This window comes from Ovis canadensis, chromosome 8 (assembly GCF_042477335.2).
Source record: "Ovis canadensis isolate MfBH-ARS-UI-01 breed Bighorn chromosome 8, ARS-UI_OviCan_v2, whole genome shotgun sequence".
Lineage (NCBI taxonomy): Eukaryota > Metazoa > Chordata > Mammalia > Artiodactyla > Bovidae > Ovis > Ovis canadensis.
In genome coordinates, this window is record NC_091252.1 from 38,946,982 (window position 1) to 38,971,294 (window position 24,313).

At 41.5% G+C, this 24,313-nt stretch overlaps 1 protein-coding gene and 1 non-coding gene across 2 annotated transcripts in view; one reads left to right on the forward strand and one right to left on the reverse strand.

The window, feature by feature from the left end:
- The window catches only part of LOC138444753 (uncharacterized), a 193,241-nt gene that overhangs the window by 109,851 nt on the left and 59,077 nt on the right, over positions 1–24,313 (reverse strand). The window contains exons 13-16 of the mRNA XM_069598139.1: positions 18,039–18,151; positions 17,544–17,679; positions 17,091–17,294; positions 873–1,065 (exon numbers count right to left, since the gene is read on the reverse strand). Of these exons, the coding sequence (XP_069454240.1) occupies positions 873–1,065; positions 17,091–17,294; positions 17,544–17,679; positions 18,039–18,151 (646 nt within the window). The remainder of the gene's footprint in view (positions 1–872; positions 1,066–17,090; positions 17,295–17,543; positions 17,680–18,038; positions 18,152–24,313) is intronic.
- Positions 11,162–11,233, forward strand: TRNAW-CCA (transfer RNA tryptophan (anticodon CCA)). Its single transcript has one exon. It is a non-coding gene; the product is annotated as a tRNA-Trp (tRNA).

The following is a 24,313-nucleotide window of genomic DNA, read 5'->3' on the forward strand; positions in this document are numbered from 1 at the left end:
GGCCCTGCACCTAGTACGTAATGCAGAAATGCTACTGGGCAACAAGTAGAGTCTAAACAACAGTGTCAGACTTTATTTTTGGGGGGTCCAAAATCACTGCAGATGGTGACTGCAGCCATGAAATTAAAAGACGCTTGCTCCTTGGAAGAAAAGTTATGACCAACCTAGATAGCATATTCAAAAGTAGAGACATTACTTTGCCAACTAAGGTCAGTCTACTCAAGGCTATGGTTTTTCCTGTGGTCGTGTATGGATGTGAGAGTTGGACTGTGAAGAAGGCTGAGCGCCGAAGAATTGATGCTTTTGAAGTGTGGTGTTGGAGAAGACTCTTGAGAGTCCCTTGGACTGCAAGGAGACCCAACCAGTCCATTCTGAAGGAGATCGGCCCTGGGATTTCTTTGGAAGGAATGATGCTAAAGCTGAAACTCCAGTACTTTGGCCACCTCATGCAAAGAGTTGACTCATTGGAAAAGACTCTGATGCTGGGAGGGATTGGGGGCAGAAGGAGAAGGGGACGACAGAGGATGAGATGGCTGGATGGCATCACTGACTCGATGGACGTGAGTCTGAGTGAACTCTGGGAGTTGGTGATGGACAGGGAGGCCTGGCGTGCTGTGATTCACGGGGTTGCAAAGAGTCGGACACAACTGAACGACTGAACTGAACTGAACTGATAACCAAGCTACAGTTTCCAACAAATGGGGGACTTGAGCTGGAAACAAAACTTTATCTTTTCTAGAGTGGTATGTGTTACTATTATATATGTGTTTATATTTTGAGGCGGGAGGTGTTAAATAGAGCCCTTAGCGTTTTTTGTCCATTTGGATAGGTTGATTTTTGTCTGGTTGATTTTTAAAAATCTGACTTCTGACCTTTTTCTCTCTCAATGTAATGGCTGGCCACAAGCAGCAGTTTTGTCTCTAGGTCCTTCAGATCACTCAAGGCTTCATCATACATGACATACACCCCTTGCTGGTCCTGGGTGTGGATGTAACCAGCATCCATACTGTAGTAGTCATCCTGGTTCTCCACTTCTGAGAACTCCATGAATTGGATGCTCTGGACCTGGGAAAAAAAGCCAAGCCTGGAAGTTACCAGAACAGGGAGAGCAATATTTTGCCAGCTCAAATGGACAAAATGGCAGGCTCGGTCTCCACACAGTGGGCTATCAGCATGGAGCTGTAGACATGAGGAATGTACAAAGAGCTAGCTATGTGTAGGGAAAAAGATGACAACAAAGAATGTCAGGGAAGAGTAGTTCCTAAGATGGATAGATTAACCAGTTGATTAAATTTTATAATTAATTCAGGATTATCTGGGAAAAGACAGACAGTAGAGCCAAGGGATAAATGTGGTCTCTGAAGCCAGAGTGCCTGTGTTTAGGTCCTGGGGCTTCCCAGGTGGCTCTAGTGGTAAAAGAATCCGCCTGCCATTGCAGGAGGTGTAAGAGACGTGGGTTCAATTCCTGGGTTGGGAAGATCCCCTGGAGGAGGGCATGGCAATCCACTCCAGTATTCCCCCCACCACCCTGTCCCTGCAGATTTCAAACTATATTAGAAAGCTATAGTAATCAAAACAGTTATGACATTGTCATAAAAAATTGGATAAATGAAACAGAATATAGAGCCAAGAAATAAACCAACACATATATGCCAATTAATTTACCACAAAAGAGGCATTAATATACAATGAGATAAGGACAATCTCTTTAGTTCTTTTTTCCTTATTGGGAAAAATGAACAGCCACAGGTAAAAGTATTAAACTAGACCATTATTTTACATTATATATAAAAATTTACTCAAAATAGATTAAAGACCTGAATGTAAGACTAGAAAGCATAAAATTCTAATAAAAAAACATATATGGTAAACTCCTTATTATCATAGTTGGCAATATTTTTTACATCTGACTCCAATAGTAATGGCAACAAAATAAATACATGATTTAAAAAAAAATTTTAATGAAGAATGTGAATTCATTGAAAGTAACTTTTTTTTGACAAGAAACACAATTTATTATTTGCTTACTTCTCTGAGGGTTCACCACGTGGCATAAGGTGCCACATGATACCCAGATTAAAAGCACAGCTTTGGTGGTTGGGGCTTTAAGTAAGAATAGAAAATTCACCTTCATCATCATGTATACATGCATGCTCAGTCATGTGCAACTCTTAGCAACCCCGTGGACTGTAGCCCACTAGGCTCCTCTGTCCATGGGAGGATTCTCCAGGCAAAAATACTTGAATGGGCAGCCATTCCCATCCATGGCCAGTCCAGTATTCTTGTTTGGAGAATCCCATGGACAGAGGAGCCTGGAGGGCTACAGCATTTAGGGTCACAAAGATTCTGACACGACTGAAGCAACTGAGCACGCATGCACTCTGCCAGGACCTCACTTTAAGCAAGTCACTTAGGCTTTAGACTCCATTTCTTCATCTATCACACGGCGACAGTGGAGACACTACAAGGTTTGTTGCCTATGATACCATGTGTGTATGTATGGCCTCACATGTATGTGAGGCCCTTGAGATCTATAATCAGCTATTTCTCTTAATCTTATAAACACTTCTAAAATGCATTAACACAATCTCATGACTTGGTGTCCTCCCAAAATTCATGTCCACTTGAAACTTGTGAATGTGGCCTTATTTGGAAATAGTCTTTGCAGATGTACACAAGTTAAGATGGGGTCATACTGGATTAAGGTGAGCCTCAATCCAATGAGTGGTGTTCTTATAAAAAGAGGAAATTTGGAAACAGACACAGAGGAGAGAAGGCCACTTGAAGACAGAGGCAGAGACTGGAGTAATGCATCTACAAACCAAGGAACACCAAGGATTGTTGACAACTACCAGAAGCCAGAGAGGTAATGAGGGTTTTCCCTTGGGGCCTTCAGAGACAGCATGGTCCTGCTGACACCTTGATTTTGGACTGTTTCCAGAATCATAAGAGAATAAATTTCTCTCCCAGCTGTTGTGAGCCACTCACTTTGTGGTACTTTGTTATGGCAACCCTAGGAAACTAACACAAGCTTTGAGTAGTCCAATCATAGTTTTATTTTTAGATGACCAAGGGCCTATTGCTTCCTGGGAATCATTATTCTCATAATAACTCTCATAATTTCAAACTCCTCTACCCTGTTCCCCACTCCCAATGTCCAGCCTCCCTCAGTCTCAGCTGATGCCCATCCTCTTCTCCATTCACACACAAACTCACCATGCTTGCCCCTCCTCTACTGCTCCCTCTGCACTGTAGGGGCCTATTATACTCCCCTTCACTAAGGTCATTCCCTCCCACTCTGAAGCATCTCTTCTCCTTGCACATCTAATTCATCTCAACCAGAAATTTCCCAACTGACACTGATACATGCTCCTGGCCCTCTTATTTTAAAATATCCTCATACCCTTCCCCAGGTTCCACCTTATGTCCCTCCTTCTCACAGTCCAATCCCTCCTAAAACATCACCTGTCTCCTTCTCCTCACCTCCTAATCCTCACCCATTCCCATCTATGTCCTATTTCCATCAAGCCACCCGAACCACTTTTACAAAGACCAACAATGACCATCCAGCAGACTTTCTATAGTCATCTTTATGTAATCTCTCAGGAAAATTTGACATGGTTTAGCGTTCCCTGCTTATTGACCCACTTTCTGAGGTGGCTTTCTGGGACTCCACATTTTCCTTGCTATCACCAATTTTTTAGCCATTTCTTCTTTATCAGGTCATCAAATAGTGGCCCACACTCAAGCTCCTAGGACTTCCATCTTTTCTTCCAATAGTCCTTCCCTTGGAGATTGTACACTTTCACAGCTGAGATAACCATCTTTCGACCATTTGCTCCCCCATTTGTATCTCCAACCCAGACCTCCTAGAATTCCACACCCACATATCCAATTATCTATTTAGCATCTGTTTCTGGGCATCTCAAAAGCCCCTTAAATTTAACATGATCAAATCATGTGCTCTCCCCCATGAACCTAGGCCACCTCCAGCTTCCCCACTTAGTAAATTGCACCACCACCCATCTACTTCCTCTAGCACAAATCATTCCAGATGTCTCTATCTCACCCGACATGTCCAATCTATCACTAAGTCCTGTTGATTTTACTTCCAATGTCTCAAATCCATCCAACTGCATCTCCACCACCCACTACCCTAGTCCAAGCTGTCACTATCAGGCACTAGAACTAGTCTAGCAGCTTCTAAACTGGTTTAGCCTGTTGAATGGTCTTTCCACTTTCCTTCTGGCATGGGCTTATTCTCCCCTCCATTTTATTCACTACTAGCAGAGGATCTTTTAGAAATGGAGCTTAGATTATGTTATCCATTCTCCCCTTTAACATCTAAAGCCTCTAAAGGCTTCCCATTGCTCATAGTACAAAAAAAAAAAAAAAAACTCCATAAAAAGACCTACATGGTCTGCTCCCTGCCTATCTCTTTCCAGTAGTTTTGAACCAAATGTGATTTTACCCTCAGAGGACATTTGGCCATGTCTGGAGACTTTTTTGGTTATTATAACTTGGGGGAGGTGCTACTGGCATCTAGAGGGTAGAGGCCAGGGATGCTTCCAAATATTCCACAGTGCACAAGACAGTCTCCCACAATAAAGAATTATCAGGCCCCAAATGTCAATAGTGCCAACGTTGAGAAACCTGGGGTTACTTTTGTTTTGTACCACTTTCCACCTGGATTACTGTGTCCCAGCCATTCATGTATTCTTTTGATTTCCTCTGGGTACCATGCTTCTCTGGTCACAGGTACTCTGCACAGACTACATAGCCTTTCTTTGTGGAATTGGCAGACATCTGGTGTTCAGTTGCTCAGTTCAGTTCAGTTGCTCAGTCGTGTCCGACTCTTTGCAACCCCATGAATCGCAGCACGCCAGGCCTCCCTGTGCATTACCAACTCCCGGAGTTCACTCAGACTCATGTCCATCAAGTCAGTGATGCCATCCAGCTATCTCATCCTCTGTCATCCCCTTCTCCTCCTGCCCCCAATCCCTCCCAGCATCAGGGTCTTTTCCAATGAGTCAACTCTTCGCATGAGGTGGCCAAAGTACTGGAGTTTCAGCTTTAGTCGTGTCCAACTCTTTGCGACCTTATGGACTGCAGCAAACCAGGCTTCCCTGTCCTTCACTATCATCTCCCAGAGTTTGCTGAAACTCATGTCCATTGAGTTGGTGATACCATCCAACCATCTTATCCTCTGTCATCCCCTTCTCCTCCTGCCTTTAGTCTTTCTCAGCATCAGGGTCTTTTCCAGTGAGTCAGTTCTTCGCATCAGGTGGCCAAAGTATGGGACTTCAGCTTCAGCATCAGTCCTTCCAATGAATATACAGGACTGATTTCCTTTAGGATGGACTATCTTGATCTCCTTGCTATCCAAGGGACTCTCAAGAGTCTTCTCCAGCACCACAATTTGAAGACGTTGATTATTCCACACTCAGGCTTTTCTATTGTCCAGTTCTCACATCCATACATGGCTTCTGGAAAACCATAGCTTTGACTATACGGACCTTTGTAAGCAAAGTAATATCTCTGCTTTTTAATATACTGTCTAGCCTTGTCATAAATTTTCTTCTAAGACGCAAGTGTCTTCTAATTTCGTGGCAGTAGTCACCTTCCACAGTGATTTTGAAACCCAAGAAAATAAAGTCTGTCACTGTTTTCATTGTTTCCCCATCTATTTGCCATGAAGAGATGGAACTGGAGGCCATGATCTTAGTTTCTGGAATGTTGAATTTTAAGCCAGCTTTTTCAGTCTCCTCTTTCACCTTCATCAAGAGGCTCTTTAGTTCCTCTTTGCTTTCTGCCACAAGCATGGTGTCATCTGCATCTCTGAGGTTATTGATATTTCTCCTGGCAATCTTGATTCCAGCTTGTGATTTATCCAGCCCAGTATTTCACATGATGTGCTCTACATGTAAGTTAAATAAGCAGGGTGACAATATACAGCCTTGATGTACTCCTTTCCCAATGTGGAACCAGTCTGCTGTTCCATGTCTGGTTCTAACTGTTGCTTCTTGACCTGCATACAGGTTTCTCAGGAGGCAGGTAAGGTGGTCTGGTATTCCCATCTCTTTCAGAATTTTCCACAGTTTGTTGTAATCCACACAGGCAAAGGTTTTAGCATAGTCAGTGAAGCAGATGTGTGTGTGTGTGTTTTATTCCCTTGCTTTTTCTATGATTCAAGATGTTGGCAATTTGATCTCTGGTTCCTCTGCCTTTTCTAAATCCAGCTTATACATCTGGAAGTTCTATGTTCATATACTGTTGAAGCCTAGCTTGATGGTATTTGAACATTACTTTGCTACCATGTGAAATGAGTGAAAGTGTATGGTAGTTTGAACATTCTTTGGCATTGCCCTTCTTTGGGATTAGAATGAAAACTGACCTTTTCCAGTCCTGTGGCCACTGCTGAGTTTTCCAAATTTGCTGGCATAGTGAGTGCAGCACTTTCACAGCATCTGCTTTTAAGATTTTAAATAGTTCAGCTGGAATTCCATCAAACAAAGCTGGAGTTCAGCTTTGTTTGTAGTGATGCTTCCTAAGGCCCACTTGACTTTACACTCCAGGATGTCTGGCTCTAGGTAAGTAATCACACCATTGTGGTTCATTAAGACCTTTTCTGCATATTCTTGCTACCTCTCCTTAAGATACTGTTTCTGTCCTTTATAGCACCTATCTTGGATGAAATATTCCCTTGTTATCTCTAATTTTCTTGAAGAGATCTCTAGTCCTTCCTATTCTATTGTTTCCCTCTATTTCTTTGCATTGTGATCTTAAAAAGACTTTATGTCTCCTTCTATTCTCTGGAACTCAGCACTCAGATGGGTATGTTTTTCCTTTCCTCCTTTGTCTTTCACTTCTCTTTTCTCAGCTACTTGTAAGGCCTCCTCAAACAATCATTTTGCCTTTTTGAATTTCTTTTTCTTGGGGATGATTTTGATCACTGCCTCCTGTACAATGTTATGAACCTCTGTCCATAATTCTTCAGGCACTCTGTTTACCAGATCTAATCCCTTGAATCTATTTATCACTTCTACTGTATAATCATAAGGGATTTGATTTAGACCATATCTGAATGGCCTAGTAGTTTTCACTGTTGCTGCTACTGCTAAGTCGCCTCAGTCATGTCCGACTCTGTGTGACCCCATAGACGGCAGCCCACCAGGCTCCCCCACCCCTGGGATTCTCCAGGCAAGAACACTGGAGTGGGTTGCCATTTCCTTTTTCAATGCATGAAAGTAAAAAGTGAAAGTGAAGTCGCTCAGTCGTGCCCGACCCTCAGTGACCCCATGGACTACAGCCTTCCAGCCTCCTCCATCCATGGGATGTTCCAGGCAAGAGTACTGGAGTGGGCTGCCATTGCCTTCGTTCTACAATTTAAGTCTGAATTTTGCAATAAGGAGTTCATGATTTGAGCCACAGTCAGCTCCCAGTCTTGTTTTTGCTGACTGTATAGAGCTTCTCTATCGTAGGCTGCTCCTGCTGCTGTTGCTGCTAAGTCGCTTCAGTCGTGTCCGACTCTGTGCGACCCCATAGATGGCAGCCCACCAGGCTCCCCTGCTACAAAATATATAATCAGTTTGATTTCAGTATTGACCATCTGGTGATGTCCATGTGTAGAGTCGTCTCTTGTGGTTTTGGAAGAGGCTGTTTGCTATGACCAGCACCTTCTCTGGGTAAAACTCTGTTAGTCTTTGTCCTGCTTCAATTTGTACTCCAAGGCCAAATTTACTTGTCACTCCAGGTATCTCTTGACTTCCTACTTTTGCATTCTAGTCCCCTGTGATGAAAAGAACATCTCTTTTTTGGTGTTAGTTCTAGGAGGTCTTGTAGATCTTCACAGAACCATTCAACTTCAGCTTCTTCAGCATTATCAGTTGGAGCATTGACTTGGATTACTGTGATATTGAATGGTTTGCCTTTGAAACAAACCAAGATCATTTTGTTGTTTCTGAGAATGCATCCAAGTACTGCATTTTGAACTCTTTTGTTGACTATGAGGGCTATTCCATTTCTCCTAAGGGATTGTTCCCACAGTAGCAGACATAATAGTCATTTGAATTAAATTCACCTGTTCTGGTCCATTTAAGTTCACTGATTCCTAAAATGTGAATGTTTACTCTTGCCATCTCCTGTTTGATCACTTCCAATTTACCTTGATTCATGGACCTAACATTCCAGGTTCCTATGCAATATAGTTCTTTATAGCATCAGACTTACTTTCACCACCAGACAATCCACAACTGGGCACTGTTTCCACTTTGGCTTAGCCTCTTCATTCCTTCTGGAGCTATTTCTCTGCTTTTCTCCAGTAGCATATTGGACAAGTACTGACCTGGGGGTTCATCTTTCAGTGTCATATCTTTTTGCCTTTTCATACTGTTCATGGGGTTCTCAAGGCAAGAATGCTGGAGTGGTTTGCCATTCCCTTCTCCAGTGGACATTTTGTCAGAACTCTCCACATATCCTGTCCATCTTGGGTGACCCTACACAGCATGGCTCATAGTTTCATTGGGTTAGGCAAGGTTGTGGTCCATGTGATCAGCTTGGTTAGTTTTCTGTGATTGTGGTTTTCATTCTGTCTTCCCTGTGATGGATGAGGATGAGAGGCTTGTGCAAGCTTCATGACTGGGGAGGACTGACTGGGGGAAAACTGGGTCTTGTGCTGGTGAGCAAGGCCATGCTCAGTAACTCTTTAATCCAATTTTCTGCAGATGGGAGGAGCTGTGTTCCCTCCCTGTAGTTTGGCCTGAGGCCAGACTATGGTAGGGACAATGGCAATGGCAACCTCCTTCAAAAAGACTTATTTCAGCATGCTGGGACTCCCAGGACTGTTGCACTCAGTGTCCTTGACCCCACATTCCAGGCTACTGTTGAACAATATCTCTGCCAGAAACTCCCAAGCATACACAGGCAAATCTGGCTCAGTCTCTTGTGGGGTCACTGCTCCTTTCTCCTGGGTCATGTATGCACAAGATTTTGTTTGTGCCCTCCAAGAGTTTCTGTTTCTCCAGTCCTTGGAAGTTCTGTAATCAAATCCTGCTGACCTTCAGAGTCAGATTCTCTGGGGATACTCAGTCCCTTTTCCAAACCCCCACGTTGGGAAGTCTGTTGTGTGGCTTAGAACTTTCGCAGCAGCAAGAGAACTTCTTTAGTGTAATTGTTCTCCAGTTTGTGAGCTGCCCCTCACCGCCAGCCCTGGCGCCTCCCTGGTGGCTTACAGTGGCACTAACAGTGATCTCCTTTAAGAGGACTTATGCCACATGACATGCCTCCCAGGACTGCTGTTGCTAGAGCCTCTGTCTCCGTGGCAGACCACTGCTGATTCGTGCTTCCACAGGAGACCCTCAAACACTCAAAGGCAGGTGTGGCTCCATCTCTTGTAGGGGTCACTGCTCCCTTTCCTTGATTGTGGTGTACACGAAGTTTTGTTTGTGCCCTCCAAGCATTTCTGGCTGGTATGTGATTGTACCCCTTCTACCATCTTGTTGCAGCTTCCCTTGCCCTTGGTCATAGGATAGCTGGTCATATGATATAATTGCTAGCCATAAGATAGTTCTATTTTTAATTTTATGAGGAACCACCATACTGTTTTACACAAGCAGTTGTACCACTTTCAGTTCAGTTCAGTTCAGTCGCTCAGTCATGTCCAACTCTTTGCAACCCCATGAATTGCAGCACGCCAGGCCTCCCTGTCCATCACCAACTCCCGGAGTTCACTCAGACTCATGTCCATCGAGTCCGTGATGCCATCCAGCCATCTCACCCTCGGTTGTCCCCTTCTCCTCCTGCCCCCTATCCCTCCCAGCATCAGAGTCTTTTCCAGTGAGTCAACTCTTCGCATGAGGTGGCCAAAGTACTGGAGTTTTAGCTTTAGCATCATTCCCTCCAAAGAAATCCCAGGGCTGATCTCCTTCAGAATGGACTGGTTGGATCTCCTTGCAGTCCAAGGGACTCTCAAGAGTCTTCTCCAACACCACACTTCAAAAGCATCAATTCTTCGGTGCTCAGCCTTCTTCACAGTCCAACTCTCACATCCATACATGACTACTGGAAAAACCATAGCCTTGACTAGACGGACCTTTGTTGGCAAAGTGATGTCTCTGCTTTTGAATATGCTACCTAGGTTGGTCATAACTTTTCTTCCAAGGAGCAAGCGTCTTTTAATTTCATGGCTGCAGTCACCATCTGCAGTGATTTTGGAGCCCCCAAAAATAAAGTCTGACACTGTTTCCACTGTTTGCCCATCTATTTCCCATGAAGTGATGGGACCAGATGCCATGATCTTCATTTTCTGAATGTTGAGCTTTAAGCCAACTTTTTTGCTCTCCTCTTTCACTTTCATCAAGAGGCTTTTTAGCTCCTCTTCGCTTTCTGCCATAAGGGTGGTGTCATCTGCATATCTGAGGTTATTGATATTTCTCCCGGCAATCTTGATTCCAGCTTGTGTTTCTTCCAGTCCAGCGTTTCTCATGATGTTCTCTGCACGTAAGTTAAATAAGCAGGGTGACAATATACAGCCTTGACGTACTTCTTTCCCTTACCACTTTACATTACCACTAACCCTGGTGGCTCAGAGGGTAAAGCATCTGCCTATAATGCGGGAGACTGAGGTTCGATCCCTGGGTCAGGAAGATCCTTGGAGAAGGCAATGGCACCCCACTCCAGTACTCTTGCCTGGAAAATCCTATGGACTGAGAAGCCTGGTAGGCTACAGTCCATGGGGTCACAAAGAGTCAGACACAACTGAGTGACTTCACTTTCACTTTCAACAATACACAAGAGTTACAATTCCTCAACATCCTTACCAATATTTGCTATTTTATATATATATATGTATTTTTTCCTTAGTTGTTATATTCATGAGTCATTTAAACTATGGAACCAACAGGTCCCAATCTTTTATTCCCTATCTATTCATTCTTATAAAAACTTTGTTCAGTAATCAGTTGTTGGATAGAATCCATTTATCTATAAATTTTAAGCAGTCATTACATGATGGCTCTCAGAAGATATATCATTTACTTCTTGTAAACAAGCCAGATGATTACTTGTGTTGATGAATAATTGTCAGTATCAGAAAGGTGGATGGAGTGTACTCTGTGGGCCTTTTCAACACTCTGGGTCTGTATCAGTTTTTATGTCCTGTGCTTCCCTGGTGGCTCAGAGGTTAAAGTGCCTGCCTCCAATGCAGGAGACCCGGGTTCAATCCCTGGGTGGGGAAGATCCCCTGGAGAAGGAAATGGTAACCCACTCCAGTATTCTTGCCTGGAAAATCCCATGGACAGAGAAGCCTGGTAGGCTACAGTCCATGGGGTCACAAAGAGTCAGACACGACTGAGCGACTTCACTTTCACTTAAGTACACCAGGTAATTAAATATTTAAAGTCCCTGAAAAGACTCCTCTTTAATGAGTTGTTCATTCAATTATAGATTTTTAAATATTCAAGCTGAAACTCAGAAATATTCTAATAAGTAAAACTAGGACCATTTCTAAATAATAGCTATGGTTCATGACATTCCACCAAGAAGATATTTTATTGTTAAAAATTTTTCTGGTAGGTGGTTGCTTTTGGTATACTTTCTTACTATTCTTTTAGGCAAAAACTTTTTGATAATTAGGAGCTTGCTTTGTCTAGGAGTGCCAAAAGTGAACATGTTGTTTTTTGTGAAATGATAGGTACCAGTGGAAAACAGAAATGCTGCTGAGAAAATTACATGCAACATATAAAAATTAAACAGTTCACTTATATTTACATGTTGACTTCTATTGGTGTTTAGCTCCTAAAGCCTGTTATGCAAAATGAATTATTCTCTGAGGAAAAAAAGGGACAACTTAATATGGTATGCTTCACCTACTTCATTGGAAAAGACCTTTCTTTCTCAGTGTCCTTATACAGCACAATTTTCTGAGCTGTTAAAGAAATGGCAACTGGATTAAGTTCTAAAGCTGATGGAAAGCAATAACAGAGTCAAGACACTGACTCTAATGCTACCAGCTATTTAAATGGTCTTTCCCCCGCCCCCCACTTTCCCCATACCCAATTCATTGTTTGAGCCCTTTAGATAGACATACATATTTTTCCCTTTCCCTCCCTGTGTCTGAAATGTATGCCTGTGTCCATAGAAGATGAACCTGAAGACCAGATGGCCAAATTACCCTATGTAGAATTATGGTTCAGTCATTATAATATTTCCTTTTTATTTTAGTTTCTTCCATGGCTATGTAGAAGACCTTCCTTCTAATGTTTTTTGTGTTGTAGAAAATTGATCCTTCAATATTATTCTTGGAGGATAATAATTTCTTTCCGGCAAGAAAAGGAAGGCAATAATTACCTGTTTGGCTAAGGTATAATCTGACCTTTGGGATAATTCATATGCTTTTAAGTCTGCAAATTTACTGATGCCAAGGTAACTATTTGAGTATAGTAGTTATAGGAAAATTGGTGGGCCATCATTAACTCTTTTCACTCTACTGGTTTCTGCTATCACTTGTGAACAAGAAGTTTAGGCCTTTCGGAAATGTAGACAACACTTCTCTGACTAACTTGCCTTTTTCTAAATCATCTTTTCATTAATTTCAAATAATAAACAGTACTACTACTACTAATAATATTAATACAGTCTAAGAACTCATCAAACTTTGTTGGGTGAATGACTCAATCTTTAGGCTCAGTATTTTAAATCTTTTAAAAGGAAAACAAAAAATATCTCCTAGTCTCTGCCTCACTTGTACAGTATAATACTTTATCAAAACTATTTTTTTCTGAATTTGAACAGTATGATAGACTCTGCAAAGGACTTTCATTTACATAGACTTTTTGTGACCTCACAACTATTCTGTTATGAACAGTCTTTCCTTTGTTCAACAAACATTTATTAGATACCTACTAGGTGAAAGATATATATGTAGCTCTCTATTTGCTTTTTGCCACCTGAACTTCTATTAAGAATGGCAAAGTTTCAATGCCCTTAACCAAGAGCCTGATCTTCCCAACAAACTTGCGCTAACCACATCATAGGTGATGGCAACTCCAAACTTACAGATATTCAGGCCAAAACTTTGGAATCAACAATGACTTCTCTCGTATTCTACATCCCAACAGCCTGGAAATCATACAGAACCTAACCATTTCTCATCCTGTGTCTTCTCAGATGGTGTCTCTAGTTTGATCAATGTAGTAGCTAGTCTCTGTTCAGCCCTTCAGTCTATTCTCAATACAGCAGCAAAGATGTTCTAAAAAAAAAAAAAAGTCAAATCACATCACTCTCAAAACTTCGAAGGGCTCTTCTTCTCACTCAAAGTCCTCAGAATGATCCACAAGGCCCTGTATAACGTGTTCCAATCTCTCTAACCTCATTTGCTGCACTAAGCTCCTTGCTGTTCCTATAACACTGCTGGACACAGTTCTGCCTCAGGGCCTTCCCATTTGCTCTCGCCTCTGCCTGGCACTCTTCTCCCAGTCAGTCACATGGTCTGCTTCCTGATTTCCTACAGGTCTTTACTCAGATTATACCTTCTCAGTAAGGCCTTCCCTGATCACCTCCCTTCCACCTGCAATATCCTATCACCAACTCTCTATCCCCTTATCCTACTTAATTTCTCACCACAGCTTCTATCACCACCTTTACCAGTCCACAAAGGCTAGATTATTCTGCGACAAACAACCTTAAAGCTCAGTAGTCAACACTTCAAATTAATTTCTAAGTCAGGCAGAGCCCACTGCAGAACTAGTTGCTTTCTGGGCTTCTCTCTTCTAGCAGTGACCCAAGGATCTAGGATGTCTCTATTTTGTGGCTTGACACATGCCTTCCACTGGCTGCAGCAGGGGATGAGAGCTGGAGGGTCATGGGTCAGCCCTTACATGCTCTGGACTGAAGTGCCACATGTCACTTCTGCTCACAGTCCACTGGCGCCTCCCAACTGCAAGGGCCTAGGATGTCTGGAGAAATTTTGGTGTCAAACCTTTAGCCATTCTACAGTGTCACTTATTTATTTAATATCTGTCTCTTTCTATTAAATAGTCCCATAATGGCAAGAATTTGTGACAGTTTTGTTTACTGCTGTATGCCTAGTGCCTAGTATATTTATTGGTCAGAACATTTGTGGGGTATATGAATGGGAGAATGAATGAATGATGGGCTCATGGCCTGTGGGAGTAGATAAGCCAACAGTCTGGAATGAGTCGCGTGCTGTAATGTAGGTAGATAAACCAGAGGAAGAAGCACTAAGCTCTGTATAGAGATATAAGAAAGACTTCTCAGAGAGGTAATGTTTGAATGGACTTGAATAGAGTAAGCCTTTATCAAGGAGAGGAGATAAGGGACAAAAGGGTAGCTATATTTAAGATTCAGAGGCATGAACAGCTCTGCCCCTTCAGAGGAAGGGCAGGCCCAGGTCTGTAAGAATGAAGGTATAGGGACAGGAGGAGGGAAATGACGTCTGAGAGGTTGGCAGGGGCCGGCTTGCACCCAGCCTTGTAAACTTCACCAAAGGGCTTGGACTTTATCACTTTATCTTGTGAGAATAGAAAAATTCATGAACAGTTCAAGCAAGGGAATAAACATGATTATGTTTGGGCAAAGATCTTGAGAAATTTATAAAGCAATGAGGAGTGCCATTTTCTTATTTAAAATTCTCTCTTCCTCACCAATCTTGAAATTAGTTCCATATCCTGAACAGAGCCTAGCCTTTCATGGTCTCCTTTTTTTCAGCAGCTTCATCTCCCGCTACTTGCTTACAATAGTCTCTGATACCGGCATGCCAAATCCAGGCAGATCCTGAACATGCCATAATGTGTCAGGCCTACATGCCTGAAGAAACATGCTCAAGGTCAAACAGCCAGGAAAAGCCTGCTGCCTCTCACTCTGGGGCCTTTCCTACTCTGCCGCGTGCCTATTAAATAGCCCCATAATGGCAAGAATTTGTGCCTGAAGCAGGCACGTGGCAAAGCGCCCGTGACAGGTGGTAGGGGCTTTCCTTTTTTGGTATTATCACTGAGCAAATATGCCTTAATACTGGCCTAAGATTTCCTTTGTCGGATCAAACACACTAGGCCCAGGGAAGAGGGTTTCCATCTCAGTTGCTTCTTCTTTATCTCTGCTGGCTGCTAAGCCCAAAAATCTTGCTCCTGGTAGCCTTAGCTCTGGCCTAGTAAGATCAACCCAACAAATTAGCATCTGTTCCTTCCATCCTCTACATGAGAAAGAATCACAGTTAGTCTGGACATTCTAGATTAAATGCTGACATGGCCACATACAAGGAGTGCAGCTAAATCACATGGTCCTATTAAAGACCTCAAAGAAAGGCTACCTCCTTGAGTTTCTCACACTAAAGTAGCAGCTGCTGGCAGTTTCTTAAGGGTGATGTTATTCCTACCATTTATGAGACCACAGGAAAGAAATACTGTGTTACCCTTGAGAAACTCCTCCTACAATCAATGGGACAAGATAGGATTTGTCTCCTCTCTCCGCCTTCCTTTCCACCCTACCCCATCCTAGAACAAACAAACTGGGAGAGGGGCGCAGTGGTAAGAAAGATCTTTTTTTAATCTATTAGCAAATAACACACCAAGATGTGGTATAAGACAGGCTGGATATTAGCAAGACAAAAGATGTGTTTGTTTTATGGGTGCGTTTGCTTCAAAAGTGTCTTAACCCTCCTTTCCAGTTCCACTGAGGGACATACTAACTGAACTTGGCTCACCATAAATTAGGATCAAGGGAAGAAGGAAGAAAGGTAAAAAGGAAAATCTGTATACAGTGAGGAGAGGGGAGGTGGAAATTGATAGGGAAGAAGACCAAAAAGAAGAATCTCCCAGATATTGAGTAAGTTGGACTTGAAATGACTAGGCAGGAAAAATAAGAAAATGTTTTCTAATATCCAGAGCTGATTTATTCAATACAGTAGGTTCTAATCACATGTGGCTATGGAGCACATGAAATGTGGCTTGAGATGTAACTCATCTCATCTGAGTTGAGATGTACTATACCTGTACATATTAGCTGCATATTAACAACAGGTTTTGAAGATTTAGTATGAAAAAATATATCTCATCAATGATTTCTTTATATTGATTACATGTTAGAAGGATGATATTTTAGATTCACTGGGTTTAAATAGATTATATTATTAAAATTAATTTCATGTTTATGTTTTTTAAAATGTGGCTATTAGAAAATTGTATTTGACATCTGTGGTTTGTGTTATATTTCTACTGGACAGCACTACTCCAGACTGCATATGAGCAACAGTTGATAATAAGATTTCATACCCTTAATAAAACATGACAATCATAAGTCAGGGGTCATACAAGTTTAAAATATGACCTATTTAGTAGCTAAATAGATATTATTTTTCACATTTGTCAAGCTAGTATCTTTCAAGAAGATAAAAAATTCATATTAAACCCTACCATCAATAAAATTTCTGGAGATTAAGATGAACATATTGCAAGAGTGTCTACAATATTTCAAGAAAATATATTTTTTAACTTTACTCCCAAAGAAAGGGATTTAATATGAGATTTAATAAGAAATTTTTTAGATTATATAAAAATATATCCAAGAGATATTAAAAGCACCACCAGCAGGTTTGAGGAGGGATAGAATAATTCAATATTTGAATCTTTTAAGTTTTTTTTCCTACATTTATTTTTTAATCTATTTTTTTTTAATTGGGGCTTAGAAAACAGAAAAGAGGCAAAAAAAAAAAAAAGTACTTCTTGCAATGTCAAGGAGGGTCTTATAAGAATTCCTCTGTAAGGACATGTGGTTCTCTGAAAGGACTCCTCTTGGTCTGTTCTCTATAAAGTGGATAAATCAGCAGCTAAATGCCTGCCTTCCTTCCTATTGTGGTTTCCAGGGCTTTGTGTTCTCTGCCTGTGTCCTGCTCTCAAGTGGACACTGTATTTATTGTGGTTAAAAAGCCATTTCCCTTTTCACTGCAATTTTTCAAAAAAGTTATTTTCCTAGAAACTCCCACCTGTTACTTCATTATTTTAACTAATTCCAGGTGCTAAGAAGTAGTAGCTTGGAAGACAAGATAATCATGGGAAAAAAAACTGTAACACAATCCTCACCCTGTGCTCGGCAGGTGTCCCGTGGGCATAGTGGTGAGCACCTAGGCCTTGCGAGGCGCCCATGCCTCCTTTTGCTTTATTTACCCAGGAACTATCTTCTGAGGTAGGGACCAGGCTCCCTGAAACCAAGGTAAGGCCTGAAGTGTTGATCGTCAGCGTTCGCTCAACAGATCTAAAATAGTTCAGAATTCCTAAGCAGATGCGCTGAAACAAAGAAAGAACAGGGGTCATAACCCTGCTTTTGCTGGCCCACCCTACAGAGTGAAACTTACTGGGGTCCCAGAAGTTGGCAGGTCAACCCTACTGCTGGGAGAGGAACATACCACCCTCCAAAAGGCTTGATTTCTTGGAAGAATCAGAACAAAGTGTAAAAATGCACATTACTGGAGCAGCAGGCAAGCCCCCTTTACAGACAACCAAACAATTCAGATGCATGCAAGACCATCCACATACCTGCAGTTCCCGGATCCTCAGGTGACGCAGATACAGAAAGGACAAGTAGGTCCCCCTCATCAGGACAGGATCCCCGTCATTGGGCCCAGTCCTGTCATCAAAGCCCAGCAGCTGTAGGGCCACTGCATAGCTGTACCTTTAACAGGCAGGACAAACAGAACAAATGCCTTTCACCTCAAAGTGGTTCAGAAAATTCACATACAGCATACTGAAGTCATTTTATTTAATTTCACAATAGCTACTCTTAAAATTCACTGCAAGGAAAATAATGGCTCTATATGTACAAATTTAAAAGAAATTTCTCTTAGCAATCACTCTCATTAAAAATTCAGTCCTAGGGTGAAAATTAGTTATCTGGTTGGCTGTAACACTACTTTTATTTCAGCCTTAAACATTTTTTAGTTAACTTGTAACTGACATATTAAGCAATGATTCAGTTTTCTCCACAGTGTTTAATCCATTTTCTTGAGTCACCATTAACTGATTTCATTTTACCCTGTCTCTTTCTTCTGCTTCACAGGCTTATTAGCACACTGGCTAAGATTTACTGGTGCTGGGTCATTTTCATCTTGTTGCACTGAAAGGTCATCTTCCTTAGTGTTTTCATTCTAGGAAAAAAGTAGCATTAGTTGAATTACATAAACATTTGCAATCTTATTAACAAAATCAAAGTTGGGTTATCACAAAAGTAAATCTCCTGATCCAAGGCATATTTACATGAACAAGTAGAAGAGCATTATGATCCATTTCAACCTAACATATGAAAATCTGGGTTTCTAAAATAAATTAGAGGTCACTATTTTTACTATGATTCATTTTATGAAAAGATGACCCATGCATTTGTAGATGTTTGGAACCCTGAACCTCTCTAATCTAGTCTTGTCCCAGACTGACAGAGATCAGTCTTCTATTTTTAAGCTATATGACTTAATCATTTAAAGTCTTGATCCTTTTTTCACATTTGTAAAATAGCACAAATTTGGAAAATAAGTTGCTGGTACCTCATAGGTGCTCAGAACATGCCTGTTCTCTCCTGGCCAGGGATGGCATTAGTCAGTCAGCCCTGTAGGACTGATCACAGAACCTGTGGTTTACACTTATTTCCACAGTCACCTTTCCTAATTTCGAGAAGGGTGAGGCCATGAACCCAGGGCCCTAAGGAAAACTGTGAAGAAGGTGATGTTGATGTGTGGTCCCACTCCTGCCCTCTGGTCAGGCCCTCTCTGCCTGTCCCTGAGCATTTACCCCATTCTCATAATATGTGCTCTTTTATAATAGAACTGATCCTCATGAAAACACTGAGTGTCAATGGCTTGCTTGGGTTACTTGTCTTCTAACAGTGGTTCTCAGAATTCCAAGAAGTCCTTATGGTAGAAACAAGTCCTTATGGTTGCTCCCCAGTATCCATCTTCTTTTCCCATAGTACTTGAACATTTATTTTGGCACATGGCCACCCAGATAAAGATGACATTTCCAAGCTCCAGGGGGTAGGCTAGGAGCCATAGCTTTTCTCTGATAGGTTTGTGACTCTTTCAGGCTTCTAAAATTACCCAGAATTACACAGGAAGGGATAGAAAGTGACGTCAAGTTACAGTGAATGACTTTGAAGGAATGACTGAACAAACTACAAAAATATTGTTGGACTGGCAGGTTGCTGGGAAGAAAGGAAGGGGGCACAGCAGGCTAGGGTGAGCAAAGACAGAGAGCCCAGCATCCTCCAGGAACAATGAGCTAACCATAGCCCACAGAGACAAACTGCTCAGGAAATGCTGAAAGTCCACAAGTGTATTTCCCTAAGAGAACTGGACACAAAGCAGGTTAGCAGAGGGCTGATAGGGAAGCAGAACGTCACCACCAACTGTGTTCCTTCTCTCTTCCTGGGTAGGTTACCTTCTTTGACATTTACTCTACCTTGTGTCTGGATCTTTGCCAAAATGGCTGAGTTCATGTATTTTGACAGTTCTGAGATTTCCACTGATTGCAAATCTCATTTTCTCCTGGAAAACAGGCAGGGGGCAGTGGAGGGGGAGGTAGAGTGGAGGGAATAATTAGGGGGAAAGTAAGCCTAGTAAGTATTTCCCACCTGCCCAAATGTCTCTACAGTTTACTTGTGTATACCCACAGAATAAAAAGACTGGAAGGATGATATAGACCAAGTGCTAGCAATACTGTTATATTTGGGTGATAAAATAATGGGTGATCCGTATATTCTTCCTTGAACTTTTCTGTATTTTCCAAATTTTCTGTGATAAATACATGTCACTATTGTCATAAGAAAATGTTTCTTTTTAAAATGTTCTATTGAATTTAATGAGGGAAGCCAGGAAAAAGGTGTTTTGTGTTTCCGTGAACTTCCTATAGAAGTTCAGGGAACGTACAACACCACTTTTGTGAGCGTACACCACATACTCATGGTAACACATAATCTCTGGAGATGGAGGGGAACCAGAACATAGAGAGGGGAAAATGGCTGTCCTCTTCTTGCCTCTTTGGTGTGGCCAGTGAGAAGAAGCAAAAGAAGAAGCAAAGGATACAGTGTTTTCTGCCACTTTACCATAAAGTTAAAGAACAGTGACCAATTTACACCATATCTTTAGAAATATGATGATCAATAGCAGTATTTAATGTCCATACAAAGCCATTTTCATAAACAGGTGTTTGAGGGGAGAATGGCATTGGACACAATGACTTAATTATAGGTCTGGGAGGATCCATGCAGGGCTAGCTGATTCTTCTTCTTCTTAACTGCAGTTAAATTTTCTTCAAAAGAATATCTAAAAATGCAGTCCATTTGGATCAAAATTATCTCTTTCTAGTTAATATACTTTTGTCAGTTATGAAATTTTGATATTGTTTCTTTACCTCCCAAACCTAGATCTTTACATGAATGTCAAATTAGAGTTGTGTTTATAAAGAAAAGAGTGGCCGGTCTTCCATGCTAATATTAAACAAAAGGCCAATTTACACTGTAATAGAAACATGACAACCACTATCAATATTTAGACAAGCATATTCAATGTCAAAATGGATGTGGGAAAACAGGTTTTCTTATAACTTGCTAATTAGGGAAAATGGTATTACCACTTTGGCAGGATTTATGAAAAATTTCAAATGTGCACATTCTGTAACTTAGAAAATCAGCTTCTAAATATCTATGCAAAAGAGACACACCTCTGCACAGGAGGCATAAACAAGAAAGCTCAGTAACCATGGTTTCTATTAATAATTGGGCAGGAAACTACAATAAGCATCCATAGAAGGGTGGCTGTGAGATCTATAGTATATAAGAAAATATAATGCAGCCATTGAAAAGAACAGCAGAGACAGGCCTCTAAGATGTACTGTTTGGTGAAAAAAGTACATTGCAGAAAAATATCCATAGGGTATGACAGATGGTTCATATAGAAAACTAAAATATAAAATTATACTGTATATATACATATATGTATTCTTTAAATAGGGACATATGTAAATAGGGATGAAAATGCATTGAAAAGGCCTGAAGCAATACCAGTATAAACCTGAGGTAGTAAATAGGGGGCACAAGTACTAGAGTCCCCATTAGTTCATTTAGTTTTTTCTTTTGTAGTTTAAGTTGATTTTTTAGAAACTCCTTACAGAGAAAAATGGTAACTTTACAATGAAGAAAACTGGCAAACATTAATAGCTTCACCATGTGGTCAAAATGAACATCCCGATGATGTCATGTTGATGGCGTTTGTCCCTGATATGATGCGATGAGAAGGGCACTTCACCTCTGGGGTGTTCTTACCCAAAACCTATAGTCCCAGTGTAACCACTAAAAAAAGTCAGACAAACTCAAATTAGGAAACATTCTACAGGCGGCCTGGCCAGTACTGCTAAAGACTGTCAAGGTCATGATAAACAAAGACAGACTAAGGAACAGGCACAGACCTGAGGAGACTGGGGAGATGTGACAATCCAACGCGTTGTGGTGCCCTGAGAACTCTCTGTACTTGGAAACTCTTTGTACTGTCTTTGCAACCTTTCTGTAAATCTAAAACTACTCAAAAATTAAAAAAAAAAAAAACCATTAAAAAACTCTCTAAAGAGAGGTTACTGGCCAAGAGTCTTCACTAAGAATTTTTCAAAAACTGTTCTGAAGTTGCTGTACAGTTAGTGCCTGTATTCTCTCAGAACTGTCAAAATGAACAGTACTGTGAGGTTTGCTTTCCTTCATGCAGAAGGGCCTTAGGAAAGTTACTTTTCATAGGATATTAGTGTTCAGAATCAGGATTCTGCTCAGCATATACACACTAAAATTCATACTTGACTGCTATGTGCTTGCAAAATAGTAACAGAGCTTTAAAATTCTACCCATATTCCCAGCTGCCACCTTTTACTTAATCCAAATTTCATCTCACTAGTATTCAACATTTAGAATGGCAACAACATTACCACTGATGCTCTGATACTGCATAAAGTGCTTGACCAAAGCAGAAATTCTGGAGCAGTTCACAAAGTAGCACTCATAGGAAAACGTGAAGGAAGGTGGCTGCTGCCTATTGGTTGCTGCCTCAGGATTTACTTTTTAAACCCTGTTCTATTTTCTGGTCCCTACTTGGATACCTCTTTTCCAGTTTGTGTGCATGGCTGATTCCTTGTTCATCAAATTTCAGCTCAGATGCACCCTTTTTTGAAAGATCTTGGCTGAACTCCCTACCGGAGGGTGCTCCTCTCTACCCCACTGCCCTCTACTTCTTGGTTTTCTGCATGGCACCCACACATTAGAGATGCAGATTTACTTCTTTGTTCACTTGTTAATTGCATGTTTCATTCCCTAAGCCAGCACAATTCCTGGCACTAAAGCAGTAGCCATGCAATTATTACTGAACAAATGAATAGGCAACTGAAAAACTTATATGACACTAATATGGGTAGTGTGTGTGTGTGTGTGTGTGTGTGTGTTATGTTTCCTCCCATGTTCCACTTCTAGACTCTATAGATATTCTAAGTCTCTTTGGGTCTATATATCATAAATCAGCTTAAAAATACAGCACTCACATTTCTCTTCCTTTGGTCAATTTCAAGAACAATTTTACAAGTCAGTAACTAGCCAGAAAAGACCTTTTCATTTGAAAAGACCCTGATGCTGGGAAAGATTGAGGGCAGGAGGAGAAGGGGATGACAGAGAATGAGATGGTTGGATGGCATCACCGACTCAATGGACATGAGTTTGGGTAAACTTCGGGAGTTGGTGATGGACAGGGAGGCATGGCGTGCTGCGGTTCATGGGGTCACAAAGAGCTGGACGTGACTGAGCAACTGAACTGAACTGAACTAGCCAGAAAGTGATATTCTTTTTCTTCTTTCCACCCTCCTTTCATCCTATTAGCCCCCAGGAATTTAGTTTCCTCTGCTCTCATAGCCAAGGAGGAAAATAGATTTGTGGTGATGGCCCTCAGATGTTAATACCAGAACTTCCTGGGTAATTTCATCAGCACCTTTGACTATCGGGATCCTAGAAACAGAGGTCCTGTTCAGAGATACTTGAGCTGACTCTGCCTTCACCCCACTCCCTTTTTCCATACTCCTTGTTTCCTTCCCCTCAAGTCTGGTTCAAGAAGCAGAAGAGCCAGATGTTTTTAAAATGTCCCCTTGTTAGTAGAAGGTCTCTTTGAATGCTGACATATACCTCAGTATGAAATGGCAATGGAATATGAACCATGTGGCAAATTTTTCAAATCTGGCAGGATATTAGCTGAGGAGGGGCTATCACTGGTAGCTGCACACCCTGTTGGGCAATTCAGGGGCCAGGGAGGGCCATGATATGGTAGGCTGCATCTCTTCCTGGTCTGTGTGGCCAACTCATTATTCATTAGATTCTCTAGAGCTTCTAGATTGAAAAGTTATAGAAGGTGTGTGTGTGGACATGGGCATGCTTCCGGCCTGTGTTTGCTTACAGACAACCTGCAACTCATTTGATGTATTTCGGGCTTCACTTTTCCCCCATGCCCACTCCCAGATAGTGGACCATGATAGTGCTTCTTCCCTCTAGCATTTTACTAAACTTCTGTATACCTGTGACTTTATGTGTAATTTTTAGTCACTCTATAATTATCTTTAGGGGTGAAAGTAATAATTATGCAGAATGGGCTCACTATAAATTTATGCCGCCTTACTTCGACTGGGCTCTGTGAACTACACTGTCATCCTTCTATTTTTATCTCACTGGTGGTTCTGTGGCCTCCCCACAGTGATATGCCTCCTCATGTGTCACTCACACCTTCTACCTTAGTAATGCAGATCTCTTCCTCCTCTCTCTGAGTGAGCCAGGGCCATTCACAAGCTCCTGTATCTTATCTTTCTGCACCTGAAAATTCTATGTACCTTTCTGCACCTGAAAATTCATTCACTGCAAGGGAAGTGACGCCATTCTCCCTTTTTCAAAATTACTCATCCTGCCTGGTTTCTTCATCTCATTCCCCCAGGGTCATCTTTTCTCAAATTTACTCTTTCATGTCTTTATCTCTTCTCCACTCCTCCTTCCACTCAGACTATAAACACACTGGTATTGCTATCTTAAATAGCAAATGAAACAAAACTCTTTTTTTAGAGCAACAAACAAATAATAGCTGATTACAGCTTCAAATATACAGCTTTGACATACTTCTTTTCCTATATGGAACGAGTCTGTTGTTCCATGTCCAGTTCTAAATGTTGCTTCCTGACCTGCATATAGGTTTCTCAAGAGGCAGGTCAGGTGGTCTGGTATTCCCAACTCTTTCAGAATTTTCCACAGTTTATTG